General features: G+C 47.6%; 3 protein-coding genes across 7 annotated transcripts in view; 2 read left to right on the top strand and 1 right to left on the bottom strand.

The window, feature by feature from the left end:
- Positions 1 to 20,712, top strand: part of atat1 (alpha tubulin acetyltransferase 1) — a 38,582-nt gene that overhangs the window by 13,300 nt on the left and 4,570 nt on the right. The window lies entirely within an intron of this gene.
- On the bottom strand, positions 330 to 13,593 carry epb41a (erythrocyte membrane protein band 4.1a). 4 transcript variants are annotated; one of them, XM_057019963.1, is made up of 21 exons: positions 13,319 to 13,580; positions 11,472 to 11,779; positions 10,290 to 10,535; positions 9,986 to 10,090; positions 9,781 to 9,823; positions 9,614 to 9,689; positions 9,259 to 9,477; positions 9,033 to 9,120; positions 8,765 to 8,917; positions 8,582 to 8,679; positions 8,338 to 8,513; positions 6,873 to 7,117; positions 6,672 to 6,746; positions 5,724 to 5,771; positions 5,037 to 5,099; positions 4,596 to 4,766; positions 3,216 to 3,344; positions 2,290 to 2,391; positions 1,315 to 1,395; positions 1,118 to 1,227; positions 330 to 882 (listed from the first exon to the last, which is right to left on the bottom strand). In XM_057019963.1, exons 2-20 carry the CDS (start codon positions 11,772 to 11,774, stop codon positions 1,129 to 1,131), a joined length of 2,520 nt encoding a protein of 839 aa, XP_056875943.1. In that variant the 5' UTR covers positions 11,775 to 11,779; positions 13,319 to 13,580; the 3' UTR covers positions 330 to 882; positions 1,118 to 1,128. The 4 variants fall into 4 exon arrangements, with proteins under 4 accessions (XP_056875943.1, XP_056875945.1, XP_056875944.1 ...); XM_057019965.1 differs by lacking the exon at positions 2,290 to 2,391 and having other exon boundaries at positions 13,319 to 13,593; XM_057019964.1 differs by lacking the exon at positions 5,724 to 5,771 and having other exon boundaries at positions 13,319 to 13,582.
- On the top strand, positions 16,088 to 19,774 carry stx12 (syntaxin 12). 2 transcript variants are annotated; one of them, XM_057019970.1, is made up of 10 exons: positions 16,088 to 16,215; positions 16,616 to 16,723; positions 16,813 to 16,882; positions 17,170 to 17,269; positions 17,408 to 17,545; positions 17,623 to 17,666; positions 17,796 to 17,901; positions 18,237 to 18,309; positions 18,664 to 18,746; positions 18,819 to 19,774. In XM_057019970.1, exons 2-10 carry the CDS (start codon positions 16,639 to 16,641, stop codon positions 18,909 to 18,911), a joined length of 792 nt encoding a protein of 263 aa, XP_056875950.1. In that variant the 5' UTR covers positions 16,088 to 16,215; positions 16,616 to 16,638; the 3' UTR covers positions 18,912 to 19,774. The 2 variants fall into 2 exon arrangements, with proteins under 2 accessions (XP_056875950.1, XP_056875951.1); XM_057019971.1 differs by having other exon boundaries at positions 16,093 to 16,174.

Below are 20,712 nucleotides of genomic sequence, written 5' to 3'. Positions count from 1 at the left end.
CTCATGTTTCTTCATTAATCGAGTGAAAAACAATGAAGCCCAGTTAAATTGTTCCTCTCCTCCCCTCCTCTCTTGTCCTCTCCCCTCCTCTCTTGTCCTCTCCTTTCCTCCTCTCCTCTTCCCTCCTCTCTTGTCCTCTCCTTTCCTCCTCTCCTCTCTTATCCTCTCCTTTCCTCCTCTTGTCCTCTCCTTTCCTCCTCTCCTCTTCTCCACTTTTAATTTTACCATGATAAATAATCTGATGAGTGAAACAGTGTGAAACAGGAACATGAGAGGAGGGAGGAGGATGATGATGATGAAGATGAGTAAATAATAACGTAAACGTCAGCTCACGGAGAAAAAGATGAAAAAGGTGATTTTATTCTGATGACACAGGCAAGTACACCAGTAAGACCATCACATTCCAGTATGACTGAACACACCATTTTAAGCATAAACACAATGACAAACTTAACATTTTATATACATTAAAAACAAACAAAAGGGAAAACATTCCCTCATAAATGTAGTTTGGAACACCTTAATATGTCTGAATAACGTCATAATCAGCTATCATGAATATTAATTCCATACAAAAACAACCGTTCACCATCTAATCATCAAGCAATTCTACATGATGGTGAGAAAGACTGTAGAAAAATAAAGTGGTAGAATAAAGACCAAATGCCCTTGATTTTTAGGTTTTTCATAAAATCTACAGAAAACGTGGATATTCTGGTGTTCTTCGTGTCCTTAAAAAAGCTTGTGGAGTTTCAGTCCAGCTTCAGGCAAGGATCCTCCACAAAATGGAGGTGAAGGTCAAAACGCTCCATGTCTCCAGTTCTGTCTGCTGGTTTAGCTGGGATGGTGGGAGTGGGAACACTGACTGGAGGACTGGGCCAACTGGAAACAGGGGACAGAAGATTATTGCAGATTGATCAGGTCTCAGGTCTCCCTCTGATATTCCCTAAAACTCCTCAATACAGCAGCAATAATTCTGGCGGAGGAACACAATTATTCCAACATTTACAGAGCTCCTCCCAAAAGGAGCAGAAGAAGGAAAAGGAATGAAAGTGCAGGTGTTTTGATCTGAGCAGCCTTGTGGAGGGGGAGGCAGTGAATGTGTTCATGGACTCACCCCTTCACCCCTCAATCTGGAGTGATCTCCGTTTCCTGGTGCACCACCACTTTGGTGACAGACATGTCTGGATGCTGCTCTTTGGCCTCCTTGATGGCCTGAGCCAAAGCCTGGAGGAGAGAATGAAAGAGTGGCAGCTGCACCTTCAGGGCTGAGGACAAAAGAAGAAGGAGAAGAAGGAGAAGAAGCCTTTTTACCTTGTCATGATCTATTTCCGTGTCTCCAGTTATGACGATTCTCTTCTCAATCCGTGTCTCCGAGATTCCTCCTTTCACCGTCTGCAGAGGAAGGTCACACATGAGGATCAGCCCCAGGAAGGATGCACCTCCACAAGAAGTCCATTCAGACGTGAAGAACACGCTGAAGCAGAGATCTGCTGTGACCCCAGAAGCTGCCGCCTCTGTCACCCGGGATTTTCAGCAGCTCCGCCTCCTCCGACTTTAATCTGCAGACGGGGTCACCAGTGCTAACGGCTAAAGGAGGATCCAGGCCAGAGCTCGCCATCCTTTCAAGATTCTAGAGAAAACTTGGATGGAACGCTGGCCCACGAGCGGCACGAGTCGAAAGGAGCTTCTGGTGCATTACTGATCACTAACTGTGTCCTAACGGGATTTAAAGACGTTGGGACGTGTAAAATGTAAATAAAAGCAGATGACTTTGATCTGCTACATTCGGCGGCATTTGCTCCAAAACTATTCCAGACAAGGTTTTATTTACCTTCTACACGACGTCATGCATGTTCTCCGTGACCCTAGTAGCTACATAAAGGTAGCTACCGAGGTATGCCCCCCCCCCCCCCATTTGGATTTAGTTTTCAACCAGAACAAACACCAAACAACCACAACACTAGCACCATGACCATGCTGACAAGAAGAGTCAAGTTACAACATCATTGGACAAGAACCATCTGCCTCAAAGACCCTCAGGGGGAAAAAGAAGATGTGCACGTCTCCATTTATGTAAAGGGATTTTATCTGAGGGTGGACTGGAAGCATAATTAATATCACTGTTATTAGCATTAACTATCACTGACTCCTATAAACTGAGCTGAACTCTAACAGGACCTCAGCATTGCTGCTAACCTGCATCGGCTGTCTGCCTGTCTGCCTGTCTGCCTGTTTCTGTTGGCCTGACCATGAGGTTTTCATGGTAAACATGAACACTGAGCAGACCTTGGTAATCTGGGTAGTGGTGGTGGTGCTGACGGTCTCAGATGTGATGGTCTGTGCACTCAACAGCACTCCAGAATCCTTCTCTACTGGGCCGTCCACAGGCTGTGAGAGACACAACATCTCAAATGATTTCACAGAACGGACCACTGCACGTGTGACAGGTACAACAGAGACTTAGAGGAATTCTGCTACATTTACAAAGTGCATGTTAGCAGCAACGTTGTCTTGGAGGACCACTTCGGGAAGTTGAGGAGACAAATTCTGAAAGACCTTAAAACATCTAATTGTTCAGTGGCTACAGTCGTGATGCTAATGCTCAAGGGTAGCGCAGGACCGTCTCAGGCTAGTTCTACTACGGAGCACATGCTTGATTCACTGAGCAGCTTCCTTTGGTGCCCTATCTCCTCCTCCAGCCGGCCCACCCTCAGCAGGAAGGTCCCCCCTGCTGCGGCTAGGCTAGCATCTACATCCCATTTAACTTGAAACAGAAGCACACTGATGGTTCGTACTGAAAATTAATATCTATATCTCCATCTGCTCTCTAGAAACATGCAATAATGCCAAAAAGACCTCCACCATGAGGGCCAGTTAGCTGCTCTGCTTCAGCTCAGAAACATCGCCTGACGCTTCAGTTCAAGGCTGCCGTCAAAACACCAAAAAGGCTCAGATTATTTTTTGTTTTCATTTTCTTTCCTGTCGTTATCATGTTCGAATCACTCCTTAATTGTTGCTTTAAAAAAAGAAAAGCAGGAAAATATACTCACAAGGTCACACACATTCAGCCAAGACTGCTAAACTGTTTATTTCCTGTTTTTAATAGCAAATCTTGTCAATAGCCACAAATTCGGAGCCTCGTGCGGGAGACAGGTTGGACCAGGTTGTGATCAGAGAAGATCAAGGTTGAGTCTTCTGGATGTGCTCCTCACCTGTGCTGACTCGTAGGTGATGGTCTTGGTCTCAGAGTGACACAGGGGGGTGTCTCTATAGGCGACCATCCCTCTCAGAGAGTTTGTTACATCTGAGATGGTGATTGTCTGCGTTTTTAGCACCGGAGACTGGAGGGAACAGAGCAACCATTAGTCAGCTTCTCAGGACAAAAATGCTCCTCAGCATGAACGTGTTGGGAGTTCTCCCCAGTGTTCCCCTCTCCCCCTCCCTTCTGTGCCTGTTTGTCCATCTCCAGGCTGGGCGGGGCTGCCCCCCCGTTCACTCCCATCGGACTCTCTACCGGACCATCACCTACACCCCCGCCCCTCCCACGCCTGTCTTTGGTTGGCAGTGTTCCGATGCCATCACCTGTTCCTGCCCGTCTCGACCAGCGGCTTCCAACCTCGCCGTTGCATCATCAGTACACCTCATCAACGACAACGCCTCTGTGTTGCTATGGTGATGGACAGACTGACAGAGCAGTTTAGACAGGAAGCTCCAGGGACTCTGATGTTTGCAGCTCCTCAGGAGTCTGTCCACGGATTCCAGTGATGTTGAGGTCAGAAGATTGTGAGGACCTTCAAGAAACCTTCAGCTGGAGCCTCTGGAGATGGTCCAAGGTGGATCTGAGGTGTGTTTAGGATCATCACCATCCACAGAAGCCGTCTTCTCTTCTTCTTCCACTTTTTTTACGGATGATCTTCTGCTTTCTTCCAGTTTGTTGGAGTTTCATTGAATCATTCTTCCTCAATCATTCTATCTGTGAGATGTTGCCACGAAGCATGATGGACCCTCCCTATCTCACAGCTGGACAGATGTTCATCTCACCAGATTCTGTGTTCCTTTGCTCACAGCAGCCAAAGAGTTCTCGGAGAACCTCCTGGTTCCACAACACTTGTCTCTAAAGCCCATCAGACTTGTCTGGATGTTCTTTATCAAACTTCTCAGGCTGATTGTTGTGTTGAGGATGCAGGAGATGGTTTCTTCTAATGACTCTTCTGTGAAGGTCGGATCTGTGCAGGTGTAACAGTTGAACAGTGAAGCCCAACTCCACAGTCTGCCAGATCTTCCTGGAGGTCTGAGATCAAATCGGGTTCTGACTGGTTCTCCCTGATATTCCTCCACTGGTCCTGAGAACGGACATTTCTGAGGAAATGATCTAAAGACTCTTTAGTATCTTCTGACACGCTTCTCCTGTTTTGTGGGCTGATCATAGTCAGAGTTCCAGACAACTGCTCAGAGGAACCACAGCTGTTGGTTGTTGTGACAAGATAATGATAACAACAACAATAATAACATTATTATTACTACTACTACTAATGCCTCCTGCTTGGTTGGAGACTCGAGTGTATGTGTGGACTTGGTGGTTTTGGACTCACGGCAGGTTGCAGCTGGTCATTGATGTTCACTGTGCGAAACGGTGAGTTGGTGGTGAGACGCTTGTCCCACTCACTGGGCCGAGGTTCTGGTACTGACTCCATGAAGGTCCTCTTCAGCTCACTGATGCTGTTATGGTGTCGGATGGTCTCAGTCTGGGTCTTATCCAGATCCTTTAACAGCAGCAGCAGAAGAAAAAGCAGACGTTGGCAAAGGCGCTTCAACGAAATGAATTCTGACGTCACTTCACTTCTGTTAATGTTCAAGATTCTGAAAATTCTTTTTCACTTCAGCCTGGAGTTTGAGTTCCATGCTGACGAGAAAGGATCAAACCGGGATCAACAAATCAGGCCACAAAGACACTGATGTTCTGGGACGTTTGTAGAAAAAGGCGTGAAAGGAAGTGAAGACAACGTCCTGCAGGTAGTAAGTGGAACACCAACCTCCAACATTAAATTGCTGTGTTTGATGTAGATGGTTTCACCCTCAAGTTTCTTGACTCTTTTCTGTGAAGAATAGAAACAGGAAGAGTTGGTGGGCAACGATCCAAACACTTTCCTCAACAACAGGGATGAACATGCTCCACATGCAAATGTCCCTGCAGTACTGGAGGTGCACAGGAGGGGCAGCGTGACTCCAGGGTGTCCCTCTGCACCATAACCAGAGCTGGATCTACATCTTCTACTTTTGTACAAACTGATCTGGGTTTCTGGCTGCAACCTGAGAGACTCTGACAGTCAACAAGGCGGCTGGCTGTTGCTGGGACCAGAAGTCCTGGGAGCTCTGGTGACCAGAAGTCCTGGGAGCTCTGGTGACCAGAAGTCCTGGGAGCTCTGCTGACCAGAAGTCCTGGGAGCTCTGCTGACCAGAAGTCCTGGGAGCTCTGGTCACCAGAAGTCCTGGGAGCTCAGCTGACCAGAAGTCCTGGGAGCTCTGGTCACCAGAAGTCCTGGGAGCTCTGCTGACTAGTAGGTGCAGCTGTGACAATGATGAAAGTAGCCATGAATCAAGTGAAGCTTGACAGGACACAAACATCAAAGAAAGATGAGGGAATCGTGCAGGCAACATTCTGGGCCTCTCTGTGTCAATCATGCCGGAGCTGGAGATGAGGAACTGATGAGAGCACAGACCTTCCTCATTCGGGCCGTCTCCATCTTTGCTTTGTTCTGAGGAGTGTGCTGCTCCATCAGAGGAAAAACACAGTTACTGCGTAAGAAGATCATCGTTCACATTGACAATGTTGACTCATATTTAACTGGAAATGAAAACATTTGGGCCTCAGTCACATTCTGGGCGCAGAACTTTTCTAACCTTCCCTCCATTCCTGAAGTCCCTCAGTAGGTGCTGGTAATGCGGGCACCTGACAGTCTGAAACTGAGGTCATCATACTATCATCACATGAGCTTCACAGATCTTAAGATCATGGTCTGGATTCTATGCTGGTTCCGCTGGACCTCAGTGCTGCCTTTGATACAATTAACCAGAACATCCTGTTACAGAGCCTGGAGCAGGTCACTGGAATTAAACTGGTTCAGATCATGATGTTTCCTTCTTATAGACTGGCGTTAGTCACGGAGTTCCACAAGGTTCTTGGACCAGAAGAAGGTTCTTGGCAGAAGAGGACTTGGACCAGTCCTCCTCAGCTTGTAACTGGTTAGTTCTGGATCCAGAGTAAACCGGGCTGCTCCAGCAAGGTCATTGATAGGAGAACGAAGATCCTTCTCCTGACTGACAGGATCCCCAGAGGCTCGGCCCCATCATATCTGGGACAGTGATGGCACCAGATCGTCCCAGGAGACTGCTCAGGTGACCACAGGATGTCCAAATACACCTTTGAAACCATTTACCCACATGTCTGATAGCAAGACTCATCTGAGGTGACAGACTGAGGTGCTGTCACCAAACACTGAGGAGAGGCGTCAGAGTGAGCACACTGAACCCAATAAGCGCTTTAATGCCTTGCCTAAGGGCAACTGGGCAGAGCTCTGGACTCTTCCTAGCTCCCGAGCTAAGTAGTCTGAGCTAGTAGTCATGGGATTAATGTCTGTTATGTACAGAAGTTCATCATGCAAACAAACCTCACTGTTTTTGTCTCGTTTGCCTGCGCTGGTGGTCACAGAGGGGGGGTGCCTCCGCTCTCTCCTGGACAGTGTCTGCCAGCACACACACACACGCAAGCACGCACACACACACCTTCGTTTACATGACCTTAACTACATGTGGTTCATTTGCTCTTGTCCTCTTTCTGTGAGGCCCCTCCCCCCCATAGACATTATTACCTTCATCTCTGAGGTGGACTGTGGTCGGAGGTTATGACCCTTGGCAGACTCTGGCTGGTTCTGCCCCCGGCCTTCTGCCTTCCTGTCACCACCGCTCGGGTCTTTGGGGGTGGGGCTGTCACGGTGGTTCGAGCGCAGCAGGGCGGAGAGCACTGGTGATGGGACTGGCTCCCCAGGTGACAAGGGTGACATGATGGGGGCACTGAAAGGACGGGGGGTTCTGTTGTTGGGAGTGGACACCATGGCTACAACATGGAAAAGAGAGACAGAGTCATCAGCCAACACTCGATGCCCAAAAAACAAGCTGGTCTAAACCAGTTTATTCTATACTGCTGCCTGTCTGCTGAACCTTCAGAACACCCTCACAGCGTCACCTCTGCGGTGTCCCAGCACCGTGGCCATGAGATGTAAAGTTCAAATGTTAGAACACGCTGACCCAGTTAGTTTGTGAAGTTCTGACCCAGTTCTCCATGTGTACATGTGTGCTAACATCTTTGTGCTCTTCTGTTATAAACAGCAAGACAAGCAATCAAACTGAAACTGTTAAAAAAATTAAAATGTTGCACATTTTGGCGCGAAGAGGCGTTCTGAGTAGTGCAGTAGCCCCGGGACACGTGTTGCTCGTCAGACTGTTTGGGCTTTTACTGTCCTGCACCACCTGCTTGAGGGTGGACCCGTGAGTTGCTGAGCGAGCCCTTCGGGATGCTGCTGACCTTTCTGTGGCGGCAGGACCAGTACGACTCCAGTGCTGCGACCCTCTAGATAGGCTCATCTAGAGTGACGTCCTACCAGACTGGCAAACCAGACTGGGATGCATCACCCCGCTATGTGTTTGCCAATCTACAGAAGGATGCCAGCAGCTCTTTGGCGAGAGGTGCTGCTGCTTTGCCTTCTTGAGCAGCGCTGTTTTTGGCAGGTTAGCTCATCATCCAAGTACAGGAGCCAAAATCTGAAGTCAGAGACCTTCTCCACATGGTCCCTGTTGGGCTCAGCTCAGCTTCTCCGTCAGGCTTTTATTGCTGTGCAGTGGTGTCACTTCATCCACCTCCAGACGGTTGTGATGTGTTGTATGATGACACTATGATGACACACCCAACCAGGTTGTTCTTATGAGCTCTTTTAGCAGAGATTGAGGTGGTGCTAACGTCCCTTCATCCCTTCGTCATCAACATCAAGATTCACCAGACTGAGCGTTGTGCACCCGTGTTTGTGCTACCTGGATTTCCTTTTCATTTAAGCTGGGTTCTGCTCAAGGTTTATGGCTGTTAGAGGGCAGCCATGCTTCCATTTGTTGGTCTCGGGAGTTCAGGATTCCTGTTCTATTATGGCTGAGGCTTCATAAATTACATTTACTTAGAAATGAATGATTGAAATCAATCAAAAATTAGTAAAAAATAAAAACACACACACACACACACACACACACACACACACACACACACTCACACAGATTCTGAACATGTACCTCCATCCAGACTGTGTGTGTTCCTTTTGCTGGAAGATCTCTGGAACAGCGGAGCCGGGCGGTCAATCAGAGAACTCGCCTGTCTGGTCTGAGCTTGGGTGCGACCGCTGTAGCGAAACTTTGAGCCCAACGCCAGGAACTTCTTTGGAGTATTTGTGGCCTCGGTAGCAGTCAGCCTGACCCAAAACATGTTCTCAATTCGAATTTCAGCCGTGAACTGAGGTGAAAAGAAGAGGTAACCTACCTAAAGAAGGCATGATGCTCCACACACACCTTCCACAGCTTCTTGGCTGCTTTGTAATTAGGCAGTTTGAAACCGATCGCGCTCTCATACTGCTCCACCTGACAGGAAGCACACTGCAGTCATGGTTCCATTCACAGCTGGTTACAGCATGAGAAGAAGTCTTTCGATTGAAAAGCCTCTCACCTCGGATGGTCTTATTTTGATGAAGAAACTGCTGCGTTTGTAAGAAACCTTGAGGACTTTGGGCCATGGAAAACGGTTGATCCGCAGTTTATCTTTATAGACCATGAGACCACCGGAACACACCCCCAGTGTGATGTCCACACCATCCAGATCCTGACAGACAGTTCTTCATTAGCCCACATTTGTGGAATTTTCTTTTTTTTGTTGATTTCATTATTAATGCAGCCATTTCTCTTTAATAAACACAGAACAGGACCATCGTGCTCACCTTGGCTGGGTGGAGGTCCACGCCATACATGGACAGTTTCTTGGCGTTCTCCAGAAACATCAGGTCTGCTTGGGCCGGCGTCATCGACCTTCATCCACAGCAGAAACATCAGCAAAGTGTAAGAAAACATGAAAACGGGAACTTGAGCCACGTGTTCAGCAAAAGCAACACAAACAAGCCAAACTAAATTGTGTTATTTCACTCCAGGTGAAGGCAATGATCTAACCTGTAGGTCTGGTGCAGCTCCATCATTTTGTCCTCCAGCTCCTTGGTCTGACCATGGGCCATCTTCATGTCCTTTGCATAGTCAGTGCCGTGAACCTCCGGGTCATACTCGCCCAACTCTGACTGCAGGGCGTAGGAGCCCAGCAGGGCCAGGGTGACGAAGGAGCATGGCAGGTGACCCTGCAAGATGTCCTGCCTCAGCTGGAGACACAGGTAGTACCTGCAGGACACAAACGAGGATCGAGAAACATGGACGGGAAGTTTAATTGATTACACTAATTGCTAACAGGTAGAGCTTCCTCTTTGAACTGATGTTGATCTTGTGGCACCTGTTGCATGCCAGAAGGTCCACGTACCTGGTGATGTCCTCAGACAGCTGGGCTGGATCTGCTGGGTAAAACTTCACATTGAAGGTAAAAGTGCAGACGGCACCTTGAAAAAGAAAAGGCAGCGATTAGAAAAGTGAAGAGGAGAGAAATCCCAGTAAATATGTTGGTGAGAGGCGCCAAGTCATCATCTTCACCTGGTACCTGCCTGCGGATCTCCTTGTGGAGGTCCATCCAAGTCTAAGGAGACAGATGTAGATATCAGTACATGTGCACATATGCACGGTAGTGTGTGTGTGTGTGTGTGCTTATGTTTTTGTCCATGTGTGTGTTTGTGTGTGTGTGCCTGTGCTCTGCTGTTCCATCAGTGCTTGACTGGACCTTCTGTAACTAACAGCTCACCTTTCTGACGGGTGTCTCCCAGATTGCCAGCCCATAATAGTCTTTCTCCAACAGGTTGAGGTGGTCACACACCTTGATGAACAGCTCCAGTCCTTTGCAATGTTTCTGACACACACAAATATTCAGATTTATACACAGAAACTCAGAATAATGGAAGCTGGACAGTGACGTCATAGCTAAGATGAAATGGAGGCAACAGTCCTGAGACGTGCCTTCGTAGCGTCTCTAGAGGGACGTCTGCTCTAACTCTGGCCTCCCTCAAGTCTTTAGTGAGTGTGACTGAAGACAATGTGGGTGTTCTTACGTCCAGCTCACACTCGTACAGAGTGTTGTCCAGCAGGGTAACTTTGATCTGGAGGGTCTTTGGTTGACGAGGGACTCTGGGAGATTTGACCTTCTCCTCCGTCATCTTCTCTTTTTTAAAGGCCTCTTCAGACTCCTGTTCTTCCTCTTTCTTCTCCTGCTCCTCATCTGCCACCTTTTCCTTGACGCTCTCATTCCCCTGCTCAGCTTCACCTGCGTTATCGTTGTTTTTCTCAGCCGGGACAACCTGAAAAACACAGGAAGAGTGTGGTGTAAACACTCACCACCAAAGTGGGGACTGACCTGAGGACAGAGCCAAGGGAAGACCTGAGGACAGAGCCAGAGCTGGGACAGAGCTGAGGACAGAGCTGGGACAGACCTGAGAACAGAGTTGAGGACAGAGCTGGGACAGACCTGAGACCAGAGTTGAGGACAGAGCTGGGGACAGACCTGAGGACAGAGCCAAGGGAAGAGCTGAGGACAGAGCCAGGACAGAGCCAGGACAGAGCTGGGACAGAGCTGAGGACAGAGCTGAGGACAGAGCTGGGGACCGACCTAAGAACAGAGCCGGGACAGAACTGGGGACAGAGCCGGGACAGAGCTGGGACAGAGCCAGGACAGAGCTGGGACAGAGCCGGGACAGAGCTGGGGACAGAGCCGGGACAGAACTGGGGACAGAGCCGGGACAGAGCTGGGGCAGAACTGGGGACAGAGCCGGGACAGTGCTGGGGCAGACCAGCCTGTCATCCCAGCAACTGTGGGCTCTGCTTATTTTCCTGATTTAACTCGTTAGTGAAGAGTGTTTAATGGATTTAATGTAATGGATCCAAGAGAGGGGGCAGCAGTCATGTGGCAGACTTTTACACACCACAAACAATTTTCCTCCCTTCTCACCATTCCAGCCGAGCTCATGTCCAACTGGCACATGAACTGCTGATATATCAACTTAAGTGTGTGTAGACTTGAGCGGGGGCTGAATTGGGCAGCAGCAGTTGGACCACATGATGCTGCTGTGGCCCTGCAGAATTGGACTGAAGCGTGTTGACATGTCCTGGGTGTCCATCGTGTCTCATTTTCCCTCCACATCACACTTAATGGAGCACCATTGCCGTTGCACCACAGCTCCAGAGCCTTTTTTGTCTCATTTACTGTGACGATGTAGGATTGGACTGAAGACACTGACCTGAGCCTCGGCACTGCTCACGGAGTGCTGATCCTGGGCGGCCTCTCCCTCGGCTCTCAGCTCTGGCTCAGGATCAGCAATGGGGGCTTTAGTTTCCTCCTCATCCTTGTTGTCTCCAGCATCGCTCTCGCACTGCGAGCGCCGCTTTAGTAAGGACGAGAAGAGGCGGGAGAGGCCGCGGCCAGAGTGGCGGCTGCGAGGCTGCAGATGTTCCTCCACGGGCACCGCTGTTCTTGTCTCGATGTCAGATTCTGCCTGCTGCCTCTGTTCCCTCTGGTGGTTCTCCACCTCATCTGTTGTCATGGCAACTGCATGTATAGAGAGTGAAACAGTCAACATTACAGGCTGTAAATGCAGGATTAGTACTTAGGAGGAAAAAGAGACTTTTTGATTGGCTGGGGGGGAGACCCAGAACAGGCCTGGAACTTATTTGGATGGTTATTTCTGTGTCAAGCGACTGTAGATGTGATACATTTCCAGGTTTGCAGAACCATTCAGAAAAAAGGGGCGGTGCACTATAATGGACCATTATCCCGCCGGCACCAAAAACAATGGCTCCAAATCACACATCTTCCCAATGTACTCCTCTGTCCTCCCTCCGTCCCTCCCACAGGTCACCCCCCTGTCCCTCAGTACACATTTACACAGGTTTCCCACCTCGGTCCTGACCCAAAGCAGCAGTGCTCTACTCATCAAGGCTCTGCTCACATCCCATTTCACTCATGTTAAAGCGTTTCTGTTCGGCTGATCTGCTCCAAAACAGCTGCTGGTTTTACATGTAGCCCTGAAGGGACAGACACCATGGAAAAGGAAAAAATCTGCCTTGAATGGAGGAGTAGCATGAAGAAAGCCATAGCTAAGGGTTAGTAGTTCCTCACAAGCCCCCAAGAGGACACAGCAAACAGGTGGAGAGAGATTCTCTGGTCAGAAGAGGCCCAATTGAACTTTCTGGCTTACACGCAAAAGGCTGTATGTGTTTGAACCCCAACACTGTACAGACTAGAACATGGTGGCAGCAGCATCATGCTGGGGGGCTGCTTTTCTCCAACAGGGAGATGGAAGCTGCTCAGAATTGATGGGAAAGTGGACGGAGCTAAATTTAGGACAACCAGAAAACCTGTTAGAGGCTCTAGAAGACTGTGGCAGAAGATCACTTCCCAGCAGGGCAATGACCCGGACACCAGTAGAGCTGCAGTGGCTCAGATCAGAGCACGCTGACGTGCTCATGGTTGCTGTGGAAGACTCGAAACCTTCTGTTCATGGATTCTCTCTATCCAGTCTAACTGAGACGGAGCTCAGCCTCTGAGGAAGAATCTGTTGGGACTCATGTGAGCTGTCCCAGGAAGCCCCGAACCTGCACCAGCAGATCCGGGGATACATTGCTGCTATGTTATTAATAAATATAGTGTGCATGAAATAAGTTGTATATTAGGGCCGAAGAGAGCAATCAACAGTCTCCGCGATGGTTTTTCAGCAGAAAAACAAGAGTCCACTGCAATAACACTCAGTGTCCCCACACAAAGACGCCATCAAAGCTCAGTTGTACACAGAAGCATTTCAGTAACGGGCCCATTCGTGTATTTACACGTCAGTTATAATCACATTTGGATGCCCATAAGGTTCTATGATGCTAAAATGGGCACTGATTGACTGAAGCTGTCCATTATGTAATCCCGGCATTGTCTACAGAGCAGTTCCATTCTAAAATTCATCAGAACAAAGTCCCCACCGAGATGTATTAAAGCGCTGCATGTTGGCGCTGAATCGTTCAAGAGGCTTTGATCGTGAAAACCAGCGTGATAAAACCAGTCGATTCTCTTTGATCGGCGTGCTGTGGAAACACTCACCGTTGTGTTGAGATGATCCAGGAGAAAAGCAGCTCAGCGTTCCCTACAGAACAGACAGAACCATCCTCCTCCTCCGCCTCCTCCTCCTGCTGCTGTTGCTGCTGCTGCTGGAACAATACTGGCTTTGGGTACCAGCGGAGACCGTCCTGGGGCCTCTGTGCCCTCAGTCTGGTCTGACAGGGACGCAAGACGCGCGTCTGCTCACTCTATGTGGCGATGTCGAGTCTTTCTTTCTTTCTTTCTTTCTTTCTTTCTTCTTTCTTTCTTTCTTTCTTTCTTTCTTTCTTTCTTTCTTTCTTAACAGGCAGATAGACCGATGGATGGATAGATATCATCCATCATCCATCCATCCATCCATCCGGCATCCATCCATCCATCCATCATCCATCCATCCACCCATCCATCCAGTCATCCAATAACATTCATGTTTTCTCTTAACCACGGCACATACATGATTACAATCACTTCTATTAACCGTATCGTAAAAAGAACAAAATGGCTGAACGCAGCCAGTAAGAAACAGCCTGTAAGACATAGCTTTGGGTTTTTCCTTCCGCTCGTCGTAGGTGGAGGAGGGCGGGGCCGTGTGGAAGAAGGCGTGGTCATGTCTGTAATGAAGCAGGTTTATTTCGGGCACAGCCAATGGGAGCGCTCCTCCAAGCATCCATGGCAGATGTCCGCTCTTATTTTCCAAGGATTGTCATACCATGAAAATCAATTAATCCGTTTTCACCATCAGTGAAAAGCGTCCACAAAATTACAGCATTTTCTGACCGATAAACTAAAGAATAGACGGATGATAAAGGGTGTAAAGCAGTTGATGAGATGATTTATTCACGATGATGAAAATAAACATCGAAAGTGCAGTATCATTTAAATCACAGTGAAGGATTAAGAGCAAAGGAGGGATTTAGAAACATATGTCTCAGGTCAGAGAGTCCAAGAAAGCCGTCGCTATTGTCACATTAGCTGATGACACAATACAGGATGAATGAATTCATTCGTTATGATTGAAACCAGAGACCAGAGCTCTCTGTTTCCAAGTGAGGAAAAAGCCAGGTGGGGCATTTATTCATCATTCTTCTTATGATATATAAATATGACATAAATTATGTTAAATACACACAACAAACAAACAAAAACAACCCAAAAGCTGCTTTTTGCACAGTCTGTTTTGTGGCAGTGGTTAATCCAGTTATAACCAGTAGGTTAGAACCATTTGTCTGTTCTGGTTTAATGCACCTGTATCTTCAGCAGTTTGAACAGATGGTGGCTTGCGTCTTAATTATATTATGGGCTTCCTTGGGGCTACAGAACAGTGAGGTTCTGGATTTTCTAAGGAACTATCTGACCCCTGGAGCCTTTTCCTTTTTGCCACTGTGCAGCTTGTGAACTACAGTGTGTCAATGTGGGCTCTACTGAGCAGCGATAGAAGGATGCCAGCACTTTCTGGGTACTCTTGAGAATCCTGAAGAAGTAAAGCAAGCAAGGGCATTTAAATATATGTTAATCACTTGAATGGAAAGTGACCCAATGAACCTGGAAAGTGAGAAAGTCAACAAGGTCTTGTAAGGCTTAACAATCAGACTAAAATAAATCTGGAATCTAAAGAACTTAATGCCCTCAAAAGCAACTAAAGAAACACTTTTCTAAATGTAGTCTGTTTACCATATGGCAGCTTGGAGGTGCTTTAAAGTAAGCTGTCAGAAATTTCTCAAATGCTACATGGGCAATGACACAGAGCTTCCTCTAAGTTTGTATACGTCTGCAAATATTGTTTCGAAATTTGAAAAATACAGGTAAGTAGTAAAAAAGAGAACTTGGCAAGAATACTAAAATTGGCAAAGGAAGTATTTACAACCCTGAAGGCTGTGGTGTAATGCAGAGGGAGTAGGAGGCCGATGATGACATCCTGGTGAAAATCATATGCGTCTTCCTTCCCTCATGCTCTGTAAACTGGAAACAATAGAACATCACTGATACACGGCAGCAGTAGCTATAGCAAAGGCAACTTGAACTGAATTAATTTAAATGACACAACATAGAGGAGAGACCCTGGGGGTGCATGAAGGAAATGAGAGGACAGCTGTTTATGCACAACCACAACTAGAGAAGAGAAAGAGAAACATTCTTGCCAAGTCCCGCTATCAACGCTGGTGTCGGTATTTCTCAGTCCAGACCAGTAGGTGGCGGTAATGCGCCTGTATTTTGGTTCCCCAACTGCCATAATGGACCCAAGAGGAAATAACCGAAGCATTCCAGCCTTTGGCGACATCTGCTGGCCAGATTTTGACACAGCATTTGACAGGAATCATAGACAAGGCCATTAAACAGTTGGTATATTATGTTTAGATGATATTTACACATATTAATGTTTTACCCGTTTTTCTTTTATTTTAAATATACTGATGACTTGCGGGTCACAGATTATTATTTAAAAAACAAGACCGTTTCTGCTCTCACTCACTATGCTTGCCACTAATCTGCTAACCTGTTAATCCTTTTCTATATTTGTAATTAATATGTATAAATGTGTGTATCTAAGTATGCAAATCAATGTGTATCGTGTTTGAATGTGCGTTAATGTGCGTGTGAAATATAAGCAAATCTAGACGATCTCTTAAACCTCGCTCTCCTGGTTGTAAATCAATAAAACTGTAGTAATAACGCAGGCAAAACACTCGTCCTCTCAAAAAGCATAAACATTATAGGGTTTGCGGCCCTGATCGTGAGCGTTTGACCCCGTACTGGTTTCAGATGCGCCGTGACGTCACGAGCCGGTACTTACCACATCACGTGGTTTGGGGACTCTCGCGATACTTGGGAGTGGATCCGTCTACGTCGAGCAAAACATCTGTAAAATTAAGCTTATTTGTTTTTATTAAGAGATCACGCAAGTATGATTTCCTCCAAACGTCTTTGTGTAATCGACCTCTTCTGGTCGTTTCTTTATAATGATCAGATTTCGGAACTGTTTGTGTTATAAAGGGCAAAGCTAACAAGTTCGAATGCTAATAGCAGGTCATTATAAAGAGCCTCTTAAATGAAGTTAGGCTAACATATGTTAGACAGAATTCATGAAAAGGGCCATTGTCGTTGCTTTAACACCCCTTTGCCTGGTGTGGTTTTATTGATGGCGGATGAGCAGGCTAAACTGTTTATATGCTAAAATGTACTTGGACGAAATGATAAGGGTTTGCATTATTTGTACGTCAGTGAGTCTCAACGACCAAACGTTGGTGAACTGCTGTTCGTAGCTTCAGTGGATGTTCTGATCACAACCCTTTCTGTGTTTAGGCTCCTAAAGGAGAACCGTCGAGATGTCTTACGGTGGAGCTGCTGCACAGGACTTCCAGAGCCTGCTTCAGACATGCAGCGCCAACATCCAGAGGATCACTCACAACAGTATGTTCATCACATTGGCCTGACAATATTGGCTGTCACTCCTCCTGAGTGGAATATGCGAGGTCACCTGTGTCTCCTTCTCCTGACAGCTGCTCAGATCAAGAGTATGGTGAACCAGCTGGGAACCAGGCAGGACACCAGTCACCTGCAGGACAACCTGTAGGGCAATAATGCATCTTCTTCCTGCCTCATCTGGTCCACCAGTTACAGTCACAAATACGTTATTCATCTCCTGCAGGAAGTCCTGTAAAGAATAATACACAGTTAAAATAGAATCCTTTAAAACTGCAATAGCGTGATGGTATGAAAACTATGTGTCTTTACCCCAGAGCTTTAGGGAAGATGCTTTTTGTTGTGAATATTTTTAGTGAGGAGGCTTCTGCTGCTCAGATTTCTGCTGTGTGGACAATTGCTATGAGAGATGTCTCCAACTGTTGTGTCCACAGACAGCAGATCCAACATGCCACCAACCAGCTGGCGAAAGAAACAAATAAGCACCTGAAGGAGCTGGGCTCAATCCCTCTGCCCTCATCGGCTCCACAGCAGGTAAATATCCCGGATGTGTCTCTGCTAGCTGAAAACACGGCGTCCTCCTCCAGGTTTCGTCATTGCTGGTTGTGACTCCTGAACTTTGACCTCATCCACGTTGGTTTGTCTCTCCATCTCCCGGTGTCTGTTGCTCAGAGGCAGCAGAAGATCCAGAGGGATCGACTGATGAGTGATTTTTCAGCAGCTCTCAACAACTTCCAAGCAGTTCAACGACGTGCAGCAGAGAAGGAGAAGGAGACTGTAGCCAGAGCCAGAGGTGGCTCCCGTCTGTCGGTGAGCTCAGCATCCAGACCGCAGGCGTGACCACTCTTTAAGTTCTGTCTGACTAAAATCTGTCTGCTCTTCTTTAGGCTGACGACAGTTTTCAGGATGAAAAGCTGGTTTCATTTGATAAGTAAGTTCACTCATGGTCTGGGTTAGTTGTGATGGTCTGGGTCAGTAGCTAGGTTATGTATTATGTCCACGTCCAAGGATGCGTGTGTGTCTGAATAATGACCTTTGTGTCTCTGGTCCCTGTGTGTAGCCAGGAGGACTGGGGCCAGATGAGCGCTCAGTCGGAGGAGGTGTCCATCACCGAGGAGGACCTGGAGCTCATCAAGGAGAGAGAGACTAACATCAGGCAGCTGGAGGTGGGTTCTTCTCCACTCCACAACAGCTGAGATGCAGCATATTAAACCTTCTGTGATGGCTGCCGTCAAACACACGGAGCCTGGATGTGTGTGAGCTCCTGGTGGACAGAAGAACACACCCAGCTTCAGAGGGTGCAGACAGGCACCACATTTATGTCCTCACACCTTCCAACAGAGGAGGGAGAAGACGTGAGCTCCACTCATCTGCAGGGAGCTCCTGTGTCTGTATCTGTGGCCTCTGTCTTCAACCTTCATGCCACAGATGTCCTGACATCATTCTGATGGAAGCTCAGCTACAAACATCCGTGTTTGTAAAAATGTCTCTTTCTTTTCAGTCGGACATCATGGACGTGAACCAGATCTTCAAGGACCTGGCAGTGATGATCCATGATCAGGGAGAGATGATTGGTGGGTGAACTTCCAGCACGTCAGAAACGCAGCTCTGACTTCAGCTTGGTCATGGTGCCTCCTCCTGTCAGGACCGTCTCCACAGAGCCTGAACAGGACGTAGCCACATCATCTTTGACAAGAACCTCTGAAATAATTAAGAAATGACATGTGTGCCTGTTCAGAGCAGATTATGGCTGATCACTCTCTTAAATGTCGTGTGCCTGGATAGAAGAAGGTGATGAGATGATTGAGGGCCTGGTTCATTAGGTCGTGGCTCCTGTTCTGGCCTGTTTGGATCTGGTTCTCTCTGGGTTGGGTTAGGGTGCCGGGTCTTCTCCCGATACCTGACACCTTCTTGCTCTGCTCGTTCAGACAGCATTGAGGCAAATGTGGAAAACGCTGAAGTTCATGTGGAACGAGGGACGGAGCAGCTCCAGAGGGCGTCCTACTACCAGGTGGATCAGCAGCACCTTCTGAGTTCGATGCAGCCCTTCGCTCATCATCATCTCTCGTTTCTTCTCTTCCAGCAAAAGTCCCGCAGGAGGATGTGTATTCTTGCTCTGGTGTGTTCCGTTGCTCTGGTCTTACTGGTCATCATCATCTGGCAGGTGAACAAGTGAGGCCCCCTGAACTTTCAGCCTGTGCGAGGACACTGGAACGGACACAGCTGACGTCATCTGAGGATGTGAAGAACTCGTGTCCAACATTAATTAGCTGCAGGTTCCCGTGTTGTATTAACACTAACTGTTAACGTGCTTCATCTGTAACATCACTGCCCAGGATTTGAACCCAGGTTGGTCACCAAAAGCGTTTTAGACTCTGTAAATAGTCGTTTGATGTAAAATGTCTGAATATCTGTGGAGGCCTGCTGCACCTTCTCACATTGCCAGTATTTTCAGTAACATCACATGTGGAGATCACGGAAGCCATCCAGATAATCTATATAAACATAAAAGTGAGCCGGTCCAGTCCCTGTCTGTGTGATCTGAACGGCTGCAGGAGCAGAAGGATATTCTGGAGGACAACAAGCTGACGGCTGTGGAAGGGTGTTCTCAAAGCAGCAGCTTTCTCTCTTCTTGGACCAATGAAAGACGAGTGCAGGGTTGAAGAACGACAGGAGGTTCTATCATTTTTAAATGTGTTCAGTCGGCACAAACGGATCCATCTCATCATTTATGGGTTAACCCACCTAGCCAGAGCTAACCCACCTAGCCCAGCTAGCCAGGGTTAACCCACCTAGCCAGGGCTAGCCCAGCTAGCCATGGCTAACCTACCTAGCCCAGCTAGCCAGGGGTAACCCTCCCTAGCTCAGCTAGCCATGGCTAACCCACCTATCCCAGCTAGCCAGCGTTAACCCACCTAGCCAGAGCTAACCTACCTAGCCCAGCTAGCCACCCTGTCTAGGAGGGTTAACCCTACCCAATTTCATTGTTTCACTCCTTTAACCTGTTGGCTGTTGAGACTGAATAAAGGAGAAATCCAAGCAGGCTTTTGTGTCTGAGAGCAGCAGAAAGGTGCGACATTGCTGATTATCCACAGTCCTGATGGCGTTTGACTGATTCACAGGAAACAGTCGAACCTCCTGTCAGAGCAATCCGAGGTGATCATGTTTGGTCCTGAACTCTTCAGGAACAGGTTATCTGATCTCATGACTCTGGAGGACCATCTCTGTAGCCTGTAGTTCATCTGTGAGGGATCCTGGAGTGACCTTTGACCTGGCTCTGACCTCTATCACAGTATAAAAGGTTTGTGCTAACAGCTTATTTTTAAAGTACTCGTGCTGATCCACAAGGCCCCCAGAGCCTCTCCCACTCTTTCTGCCTCTCCCACCTCTCTCCCTTCTCCAGCTTCTCTCCCTGTTAGAAGATCATCTGACTTCCTGCTTTAGCAGCATCCAGTTTGCTCACGAGTCCAGAATCGATCTTTTTAGGGTCCAGCTCCTCACTGGTTTCAACCATGTGTGAATCTCTGACTCGGTCCACGTCATGTGACTGGAGTCACCAACTCTGGTCATCATGATTCAGGAGACAAAAACATGTAATGTGAGGGATGACAGAGGACAGGTGAGGACAAATGTGGACAATCGTGTCGACGTGTCCGAACTCATGCTTCACTGATGTGACCTACAAAACTTACATTCATATATAGAATAAACCCTCATTAATCCATCACCGTAATGTTTCCAGGTTAAATAGCTGTTGACAGAAGGAAACATCTCTAAAATACGTGACGTTTCCAGATGGGCTGCTGCATTTGGTGAATTAGACAATGAGGAAAGAAAAACATTCAAACGGGAATCCAAAGGAGAATCCTGAGATGATGGTGACGACTCCAAATGCAGATTTTTAAAGACTTTAGAACCAAAACATCAACACTGCTGTTTGAGCCCTGATTTAAAGAGCATCAAGGCAGATTAATGAA

This window comes from Takifugu flavidus, chromosome 21 (genome assembly GCF_003711565.1).
Source record: "Takifugu flavidus isolate HTHZ2018 chromosome 21, ASM371156v2, whole genome shotgun sequence".
Taxonomy (NCBI): domain Eukaryota; kingdom Metazoa; phylum Chordata; class Actinopteri; order Tetraodontiformes; family Tetraodontidae; genus Takifugu; species Takifugu flavidus.
The sequence above is the reverse complement of the archived record's forward strand: the minus strand, read 5'-3'. Positions and strand labels throughout refer to the sequence as shown.